Genomic DNA, 11773 nt, shown 5'->3' on the forward strand with positions numbered 1-11773 from the left:
AATATAAATGGAAAAAAAATATTATATGGAATTGAACGAAAATGAAAATTTGCTTGATAATTCAACTACGCTTGTTGGAGAACAATAAAAACACTACACTCAACAAGCCACCAATAAAACTCAACTGCCTAACCTATAACCAAAGTCTCCTTTTAATTTGTTTTTAAAAAAAAGCGCTTGACAAACTTGTCCCGCATGCCGAAGTTGCCCCGGTCTCCCCTATATATATATATATATTAAACCTTAAATGGCAACTTAAACCAATACATTACTAATTTTACGAAGGAAGTACTTTATATCAATATTACACAGAAAAAATACTAAACACTTTCCGCCAACTCTGTTCAGGTAAGGAAGAAATTCAAAAAGAATGTTAGGAGTTACGAGTTATACAGAAAGCAAGTTATGATTACATTGTTTTTTATTTTCCAATTGTCAATGATAACATTTTATTCAGATATATTTCTTATTCTTCTATTTCTTAATTGTTCATTTTATAGTAGAAAAAAAGCCAATAATTAACAGAGTGAATAGTGTTTTTCATTAGTCTGTATGAAATAAAGATAACACATTTAATTTATATTCATATTAAGAATTATTCTTTAGGTTATTTTAGTTCGAAATAACATATTAAAACATTTATTCTAGATTTAAGCAAAATTCAACGAGTAATTAATATATTTTTTAAAACATTATTCATTGTAGGAAACGGAAAATAATCAAACTCAACGTGGTAATGAAAAAGTTAAGAAACCAGGAATTTCAGTTTATAAATCATACATCAATGCCGGAGCAGGACTTTTTTTCAAGATTGTTATCTTATCCATGTTAATTATATCGCAATCCTTTACAAGTGCCAGCGACTATTGGCTAATCAAATGGTATGATATTATTATAATTAATGTATACTTTAATACGTGAACTGTGTTTTTATATAAAATGTTTAATCAAAACATCATTACATAATGAAAGCCACATTCAGTTTACTATTATCACAAGTTTCATGTATGATGAATGAAAAATTTTGTGATTTGCAAGGAATATATTTTTCTAACCTATACATATTTCCTTATAAATATTATATATAAAATAAAATAAAATAAAATTTGTTTACTAGGTTAATCTATTTTGATCGAAATAAAGAGATTTTTTATACGTATATATACATATATACACGCACATATTTTAGGATGAACACAACTTTTAAACGCTTGAAAAATATAATTTATTGCTATTCTCGTATACGTCGACAAAACTTTTATTTTATGTGGACCCAACGGTATATCATTTTCTTCAAAACTATTATGAAATATTTAATATCTAAATGTTTAAAGGTGGAACGTTACAGGTTTACGCTTTTAATATTTTCCACGAGTTTTAACGATAGTTTGTAAAATAGTAAAACGTAGCTAGCTTTTCATTTATTAAGCAAGAGTTGATAATGACTCTTCTAGACATATTAAAACTCGAGAAAAACAAATTCCGTATGAAGGAATATAAAAAAAAAAAAAGTGATGAAAAACAGACAGGTAGCTTCTCACTCCAGTGATCACCCCACAGCAGCCAAATGACATCAGCTAAGTGAGAATAGCAGACTCTTTTACTCGTACCATGCCTTATAGCACCCCTGCCTGTGGGTCAGATCTTGAATATCCGATGATGCGCATCATAGGATTAAGGATAAAGTAGTTAGATGGTATGATGTAACAAAAGCTGAATAATGTCCAACCGATTAAATGCTGAGGATTTCTACACAATACAAAATGCCACACACGATTCTAAATAGAGATTGTCAAATTCCTTACAGTTAAAAATTGACTCTTTTTTTTTTTTATTCTTTCTTTCTACCTCTTTTATTCTTTCTTTCTTTTTCAGGTCGATTCTTTTCGGTAGATCTTTCTAATTTGGAAGTTGAAGAAGAGACATTGATGAGTGAAGCTTGAACGAATCGAACATTGGAAAATGAAAGTTGAGTTTTTCATCACTTTCTGTCACACTTGGTGCATCTTATGAAACTGGAGTTAATTAGTTCGTTTTCTCGAGTCTTAAAACCGTCAAATTACTTTATAAATGCTAAAATTACCTAAGAAGGATTGTGTTTTCTAAAAATGATTGCATAACAGGTGAAGGAACAAATTAATTCTAGATTTTTGAGTACCCTTCTAAGTAACTCAAAAATTTTATTAAAATTCCACGTTTTTTTTTTTTTTTTAAATATAACCTGCTATATATTAAGACAAATACAATCTTATGTTTAGTTTTATAGAAATTAATATTAAATATGTATAATAAAATAAAAATCTTATACAAAACTATGCATTTGAATTTTTTGTAGACAGTAGACATATAAAGGAAATTAATGTTTTTGACCTGATAATAAAATAATTTTAAAATAGGCACAAAAGTCTAATATTATGAAAATTGTTTATTAAAAAAAACACACATAGCTTAGTTTATAATTAATAAAACTATTAAAAGAAATCCAATTAAAAGCCATTAAATTTAGCACAGGGAAATTTTAGCGCTTACAAATTTTTAAAACTAGACACGTTAAAAAATATTATTTTTTAATACGTAGATTAAAAATTTTAGAAGCGATTTTAATTGATAATTTTCATGTAAATATAGTAATAATTATATTAAGACGAAAATAGTAAACTTTTTTAGAAAAAAAAATATCTTTATTGCCGATGATTAGTCTGTTTAATTACAATAATCCTTGCTGATTTATCCCGACGTAATCGGGACGGTCTATTACTTTATAGCTTCGACCTATTTATTTCAATGACGAATCATTTAAAAGAGTGGAAACCAGAGGCAAGACATCATCATTTTCTTAAGTTGTGACAAGGTATTTTTATCAGAATGCCCATACAATATCACCAGGATACGCAAGAAGACAAATGTACGATGGGATCATCCAGATTTACGACCTTACTTTGATTGCTATTACAGAAAACTGCAAGCTAGAAGGTGACAATCATTAGGCTGCCGGCTGGTAATTTTCTCGCCAACAGAGTTCGGGAAGGATGGTACGTTAATTACTGACCCTATCATTCCCTGTTATTAGAGTCAGGTAATAGGTTGGCTAGTCTGCCGAAAAGTTGCTGCTCACATAATGGTACATTAATCCCGTCACATAGTCGGTAAATACAGGGGGCAAAATATGTTTTCGTTCCCCCTGTTCTTTCGTAGTATGATGTTGTAAAGAGCAATGTTAGCTCGAAGGTGGAGAAAAAGTCAAAGACATGAGCATTACTGACAAACACAGGAGGTGTAAGGAAAATTGGTGTGTGCCAATGTGACATTTGCCTGAGGCCGATAGCAAAAGATAGTAGCTAGTGCATCTTCCTTCTCTAAGGGTATCCCCTAGCTTGATACATTCGTCTTGTCTCGTTATCGAGCCCTATAATAACATGTAATTAGTAATCTTACAGATTGTACTTTCTACAGAAAAAAATATAGCAATTTTTCCTCAAAATTTTAAGTCCTTTTCTCTCTCTCTTGCTCTCTGTTTAGTCAAAATATTTCCGGATGACTTCATTTTTTAAAAATATTTAAAAAGCGTTCATGCTTGGTTTATGGATTATTTTAAATTCTATAATTTATCATGTCTGGTCTAGTTGTGGTCTATTTATGAGATGTTATTTTAAATGTAATCGAATGAAAAATGACTTATTAAGTAGATCTATAATAAAATTTATAACTGGTTTTTTTTTTAAAATAGATGTTAAATTTAAATCCTGTAAATAAAAACAAACGAAATTTAATTTTAAAAGATTTTTTAATTCAAAACTTTGTACATTTTCCTTTATATCTGACTAAGTTTTTAAGGATAAAAATCTATAAATATAAATAAATAAAAGCGCGTTAATTTATCTGCTGGAGTTGATATTTATAAATTAAAATAGAGAATTAAATTTGAAAAATTGAAAGCTGCGTGAATCAGCATCAAAAAGCCAAACACGATAAGTCATTTAATCAGTAATATTAAGTGCAATTTTGGGAATAATATTTTGTGATGTGGAGTAATCATCGATAAGAGAAGCCGAAAATAGCTACCGAAGCAACTCTAAACTGTTGTTGACTAATTTAGTTGGTTTGATAATGTAGTGTGGGGAATTTAAATTCACTACGCAGCGTTATCCGGGATAGTTTAGACTAGAGCATCTTCTTTGGAACACACAAACGAGCTGCATCTCGATCTCTCACAACTGACAATGGTATCTGATACAGTTCCATTCAAATTACCTTCAGTTGCCTAAGAGATTGCAACGTCAGCCAAATCGGTGAATTAGCAGAGAAACGTGGCAAAAACTGACTAAAACAAATCAGAGAACATTTGTCAGTGATACGACAGTGACATAGGAGGGGAGTAATTTGAATGTAAACATGCTTCGTACTGCCTACATTACCACAACGATAAGTACCTGCCATAAATCACTGACTGTTGAGATCATTACCCGGGCTTCTAAAACTGATACTGGACAACCGGTTGAGAAAACTTCTCTAAGCATCTTCCAAGATAGAGACCGAAAAGTAAAGAAAAGGAAGAGAAGAGAGAGAGAACAGATGAGAGAAAGATTGCTTTGACGGATACGGTTAAGAAGAAGGAAGAAGAAGGGGGAAAAAATAAAGTAAACTATTTGCTTTTGCTGATGCGATATTTGCGAGTTTGCAATCATTTTGCGGATCAAATGATGAAGTCTAATGACTACCATCCCTTATGCTATCCTACTTAACTTGATGAGTAATACGATACTGTGGTATTATTAGTCGGTGCTTTTATCGGCAAATCTGTCTAGTTGCCTTAGTCACGTAGAGTCTTGTGTCGTCTAGTTATCTGTGTATCGGTTACAAGACTTTTCTGTCATGAGGCAAAAGTAGTCGATAAAATACCTAGCCATTTTGTAAGGAAATTTAATTACGAACACATTCTGTTCCATTAGTAATTTCTGCAAGAATTTCCGATGCTCGACGATCTAATAAAAGAAAATTTTTCAAAAATACTACTAACGAAAGCCAAAACATAAACATTAAATATCAAACTGGTAAATCGAGTGTATCTGTCGTTTACCACTGACTATTCTATGGGGACACATTGCGGGTCACTGAACCGCTGTCGTTCTCTTAAAGGAATCTTACAACTCACATACATATCTCTCTCTCATTTTCTGACCATTATACCGGAGCTGGTAACTAAGACGGAAGCAACTCTTTAGTGCCAACTATCTGATACTGGCTATAAAATAGCATAGCACTACATCATTAGAAGCATTGTGTCACTGACCAAACTATACAGTGGGCGGAGGAAGGACGGGGCGTAGTCGGATAGACACCCGGATCTTCGCCTCTTTCGGGCAACGGTAGTTGACCTCGCTCCACAACTTGACCAGTAGATTTATGTAAGATATACTTGTTGCTTCTGCAAGGGAATAAAAACAGAAAACAATAAAAAAGAAATTTTTTTAAATAATAAAAATAAACTAGAGCGTATGACGTCATTTAAATATTACACCCAATATAAACAAGACAAAAATGTCTCTTTTATACAGGTTTCTACATATATCACTCTATAAAAAAAATAAATCGATAATTAATAGTTATAAAGCTTTATCGTACATATTAATTAGTTATATTTATTTAACTCGACNAACTGGAACTAGATCTCACATAATTTCTTCTTTTAATGCCAAGCACTGTAGCAATAGATTCCAACATCTGTTTCCTTAGCAGATTCTTATTACATTGAAAGAAATGTCAATGTGTGGGAAATATTGCTCAGTAATTTTAGGCAAAATTAATCTGTAATAGAATTGATCATATGGGTAAGTGATGGCAATGTCGTCTACAGTTATACATCTTACGATAAATGACGGGAATCTGGCTTAAATTTTCACTGTAACTCTTTCATGTATGTATGCAAATATATTACTTCATCAGCATTCGGTAGATGTAAACATCGTTTATATGTATTTTTTTAATGCACTTAAGTAATTTAAATGTATAGTAGAGCGTAGTTTATCTGAAAGTTGGTAATCCGAAACGTGAGTTATCTGAAAGAATTCCAGTCGGCAAATTTAAATTTTCGCTAGTGCTGTGGCGCTGCAATCTTTGGCTATATCTCGGGCTACTCCAATATTTTTATGTTGACGTATGTGTTTTAGCTGGCAGCACTAGCACTTTCGTGTGGTGTTTTTTTTAGGACTGTGTGTCGTGGTGAATCGAACGTTTTAGACACTAGATTAACTTCTGAAGAATGATTTTTTTTGTTTTTATATTTTTCAATATATTATTTTTTTTTTGTAAAAAGTAAAAAATAATTTTTAACGATACAATAGCCACGATTATTATTTTAAAAAGTTTACATTAGTCTTAACATCGACGAAAATTTAACGTGAAGCGACACGCAACGGAGAAAAATTTCAACATGGGATAGGTTAATACAGTAGAGCATTGATTATCCGACCCCCGATTAACCGTCACATCGGTTAACCGACCGTTCTAGTCGGCAAATTTCAAATGTCCTCTAGTGATGTGGCATTACGATATTTGGGTATGTTTTGGCTACTTTAATATTATTTTTGTTAAATTTTTGCGTATTTTAGCTGGCATCAACGGCTCGACCATTGAAAGGAGGCCAGTATTTAAACGAGACTTAATTTTCTAATTATTAATGATTGTTTGTTTTGTTAGCAATAAAATAATTTAAAAATAATTTTTAACCATACAATAGCGATGATTATTATTAAAAAAAGTTGTTAGGCTAAACATCGATGAAAATTCAACGCGAAGTTGGTTAATAGCGATATACCAATATACTAATTACAAGGGATATACTAATATACTATACTAATAATTTATTTTTTCATTATTTTCGGTTATCCGATTTATTCAGTTATCCGACCAACCTGAGTCTCCAATTAAGTCGGATAATCGATGCGCTACTGTATATCTTTTCGTACATAATCGGTTATTCGAAAATAAGTTATCCAAACGACCCCAGTCTCCAATTGATTAGGATAAACGACGCTCTACTGTATTTCATTCTGTTAAAGAAATATAATTATCACAATGTGCAGTTGTTATTTTATTTTTACTTTTCAGGTTGCAAGATATTAGAATCTATAGCCACAGCATAGAGAATTTCGAAAATATTACATCTAACACAAGTGTTTTTCACAACATTGAATACAAAAATTATTATCACACTGAAGAATTCAACATGTATGTTTACGTTGGATTGATATGTGCCGTATTTCTAACGACTTTAGCTTCTGGATTATTGGTATACAGATTCTTTACAATTGCTTCTTTCAAGCTGCATAACAATATGTTTCGTTGTATCATTCGAACTCCAATATCATTTTTGGATAACAATCCCGTTGGTATGTAAAATCTATTTATTTATTTTATTGTTAAGTTAATGAAATTCGGAAACAAATTTTTCGATATTATGTAACTTGCATAACTACACGTGTTGCTTATACTTTTATTTTTCGTATCACAAATATTCGTTACTGGTTAACATTATAGCATTTGATGTAAAACTTGATAGCCTAATACGTGTTGTATTCGACAAAAAAATGACTGGTGAAACTAGGCTAAAAAAGTAAAGCTCAGCAAAATCAACTAAATAAATGAAAATTTTCAAAGTTGTGGCATAAGAATAGTGTAACGACATTTGTTGGTAACACTCAATATGTGAATACAATAGACATTACGCAGACTATACAGAAAGTTTTGTATAAAGCATTGCCACCGTGATCATACAGCAAAAAAAAATATGCATCTTCGCAGAAAAAGGCTTCGAGCTTTCCTTTGTATCTCGAACTTTTTTCACTCTTACTGCTGAAAGGAGCACTAATATTCAACCAAATTATTGTAAGTGCAACAATAATAAGGGGGAAAGTAATACTGAAAATCTTTTTTGTGACAATGCGTATTTTTCCGATTTATTATCCTGGTGACATTGCTTATTGTCCACGCTCGAGCTTTTCTCGTCCATGTTACACAGCGTTACATAAAAAACGGTTTTTTGGACCCTCTAAAAAATATACATTTACTTATTTTCTTATTATTTTTAAGTCCCCAAATTAAAAGAAAATTCTTTCTTACGCGAAAAAATTTTATCGCGATTTTAGTCATCCTATAATGACGCACGATTAACGCTTAGTTGTTTTTTATCGGATTTTTTATCAAATTTCATTCATCGTTCTAAAGTTCTAGCGCACGGATTTTACTTCAATAAAGTTGTTTAAAGCTACTTTCTAATATCCTAAACGACCTCTAATAGTGTTTTAATTGTTTTGATTAATAGATTTTATTAAATATACGTTTAATTAAATTGGGGAATCGGAAATTGCAATAAAAAACATAATTTACTAAAAATGTTTAGAAATATACGGCCAGCTAGTATTCACCCTACTTTAAACCCTTCTCCTCCTGAGACTTCTATGAGAATGTTTCATGAAAAAAAACACCAGCTGTTCACAAGGTCACCCAGCTGTAAACACAATTATTCATTGGTGTCAGATTTCGCAGAAAGTCGAGACAACAGAAAATAAACTTTGAAGCTTTCTCTTCAAAATTAACGCATTTCTTTCGTTTTTTTCAGTTTTATGTTTAATTATATTAAAATTAAATATTCCTCAATGAAAATAGAATGAAATTGGTTAAAAAATTTTGTAATTGTTGTCTGTGTGATTTACACTTTGTTTACATGTTGAATTTTAATGTCAAATATGCTTTCAGTATTCTTATGACACAACTTTCGAAAATACTTTATTTACACATTTTTGCTGAGTTTTTCGACTTGGTTTCAACAGTACTCTTAATGGATTTTAAGTATTTTTCTGTTATTGATAACTTCACGAGACAATATATTTCATGACAATTCTATATTTGTGTGGCACTCACGGGATAGCATGAAGATATTTTCAGGATCTCAGAGATCAAGTATAAAATCTTTGGAGATGATCGGGTTTAGGAATTAACAAGGGTGTGAAATCAAGAGAGGGTGAGGGTGTCCAGGTTTTCGTGGAAGTCTATATTTCCATCGGGGTCCCATAAAATAAGTATGAAAAATTTCATACAGATTTACAAAAAGCTGAGGACAGAGAGAGAAACAAACAGTTTGTCTTTTATACAGATAAAATACCAAGGAAGAGAGAACCTGGAAGCAAAGAGGACAAATTAAACTGAATGAAAAATTATTATCGGATATAGATATAGCTTTAGATACTTGTAAACAGAATTATGAAAAGATCTAATAAGCAAAGAAATAATTAAAAGAATACAGCCAGCTGGAGGCTTCAATGTCTAATTTGATCTGGAAAATGATGTGCCATTCAAATGTAAAAAGTCCTTTATCAATTATGCATTACATGCTGAGTTAGACGAAAAGAAACAAAATAAAGAATAAGGAAATAAGGAAAAGAACAACAATGGTAAATTTGTTGAAGAAAAAAAAAGAAATTAGACTGAGATAATTTAGACATAACAAGACAAAGTAAGAAAATACAAAACCAAAGATAGTATTAAAGAAGAAATTGAGTAAAAAAGACCTAGGGGAAAACTCAGAAAGATGTGCATAGACAAGATAGCTGAAAACCTAGTATCACTGGATTAAAGACAAAGAAGTAGAAGAAAGTAATGAAAATTTGTATCTATACACAGTGGTAAGCAAAAGGTCTCCAAATGCGCAGTGTCAAATTATATACGATTCCAGTACTTTTATTTGTTGAACATATACATAACAGCCAGAAAGGTAACATAGGACATTATTTAACACAAATATTGTATTTTTGAGTCACTATGCTTATATTATTTAAGAAAGTTCTTAAAAGTAATGGTAAAACGTCATGTCACTTGATAGCAATTGATCAATAGCTTGAACTTCGTCATACGACAGAACATGTTAATCTTTCAATAACTTAGTTAATTTTGCTGGCAACAAGAAATTTAATAATGTTATTAAAGTACAAAATAAAACGTTAACTCTGATTTTTAAGCATATTCATTTTCGACAGTTCGTTGTTCATTACTGTAAAAATCATAACTAAACAAAAAAGATACAAATAATGTCTCTTGCCCGTATAATACAAGCGTAAGAATACTACCAAAGGCCATTGTCGAATTTTTCTTTAAGATGAATAATTTGAACAAGATTTGAACGATTTATATTGTTGATTTGTATCAATGCCACTGCCTCTGCTTTTGTGTTTCTTGGGCTCTATTGAGTTTTTTCCTACTGTTTTTTGTCATTTTAGATAGTATTTGTGTTACTGCTTAGATTTTCAGTCAGTTTTTCGTTTTCAATAGGCTGGATTTTTCATTTTAACGTGTTATTCATTTGTTAGGCTTAAGATTAGGCTTCGCTTCAATCATTGCTTGTTGGTAAAACTTTAGACATTTCAAAATAAATAATTCATTCTCAATATTACATAAATGATTGACCAGTGCTCTCGTGGTTACCCCAACATTAATTTTTTCGATAGCAATAGATTATGTGGATTATATACATTAAAAGTTTCAATATTATCATCATAATTTGGTAATATTTTTGTTTCAATAAAATTAGAGGCTAATAATTTAATAAAAAGAACACTTTTTATGTAAAGATGATATATTAAGAACTTTTCAGATTGGAAGAAAACATTAAACTGATTGAATATAAATAATATAAATTTTAAAAAATTATTATTTTTTAAATTTATATTGCTTATATTCAATAAGCTTAAACACGTAGATTCTGCATTTGATTAAAAATAAACTGACAATGTTTGTTTTTTCCTTCAAATTCTGCGACTCGAAAAACATCAGCAACACATCCCTATGTAATGACGAACGATGTGTTTTCTTCATCTCCCAGCGACAAAAACATGGAATGAAGAAATAGTGTCATCGTTTGTTCTCAAACCCCCTCTGGCTTTGTGTCGTCTCGACATTATTGTTGTCTTTACTTACAAGTTAGTGAGTTATCAGTATATAAGTTTTGTCTCTATAGTTTCCTGAAACAACTTAAAGAAATGTGAGTTCGACCACAAGCAAATTGGATTCCTCTAACATAAAAATTATGACAGTGTATAATTACACTTTGAAAGACTTTTTTACATTCCTGAATTGCAAATACAGTAAAGCGTCGATTATCCGAAAGTCAACCATCCGAAACGTCAATTATCCGAAAGAATTCCAGTCGACAAATTTAAATTTTCGCCAGTGCTGTGGCGCTTCAATCTTTGGCTATGTCTTGGGCTACTCAAATATTTTATGTTTTTGATACTAAATTACCATCTAAAGTATAATTTTATTTATTTTTTATATTTTTCAATATATTTATTTTGTTTGTACAAAATAAAAAAATAATTTTTAACGATATAATAGTATTTGTTAGGCTTAACATCGACGAAAATTCAACGCGAAGCGACACGCAACTGAGGTTTTTTTCCCGGGATCCCAGGATCCCGTTTTCCCGGGATTCTCACAGTTTATTCCCTACGAGAAAAATCCCGGGAAATTTTATTTTCCCGGGAAATCTCGCATTTCAATAATAATTTACCATGTCAGGTTTTCTTTCTTTTATTTATTATACGAAAAGTTGCATCTTGAAGATTCAACTAAGAGAGAAATTTTGAGATTTCTTGCTGCATATTATTACCTATGTTTTACAAGTCTCTACTTGTTAGTTCATGTAATATCTATGTATTGTGTTTGCGCATCATTGAACAGCGGAGCCTTGCTGAAAGTAAATATCACTCATCGCACTTTAGTT

General features: G+C 30.9%; 1 protein-coding gene across 1 annotated transcript in view; it reads left to right on the forward strand.

Annotated features, from left to right (window-relative positions):
* The window catches only part of LOC111615949 (multidrug resistance-associated protein 4-like), a gene marked incomplete at its 3' end in the record, with an annotated part of 34803 nt that overhangs the window by 5339 nt on the left and 17691 nt on the right, over positions 1 to 11773 (forward strand). Inside the window, exons 7-8 of the mRNA XM_023357384.1 lie at positions 706 to 881; positions 7108 to 7388. Coding sequence (XP_023213152.1) covers positions 706 to 881; positions 7108 to 7388 — 457 coding nt within the window. The remainder of the gene's footprint in view (positions 1 to 705; positions 882 to 7107; positions 7389 to 11773) is intronic.

The sequence above is a fragment of the Centruroides sculpturatus genome, unplaced genomic scaffold, assembly GCF_000671375.1.
Source record: "Centruroides sculpturatus isolate CEXI.00-Female unplaced genomic scaffold, Cexi_2.0 scaffold2442, whole genome shotgun sequence".
Taxonomy (NCBI): Eukaryota; Metazoa; Arthropoda; class Arachnida; order Scorpiones; family Buthidae; genus Centruroides; species Centruroides sculpturatus.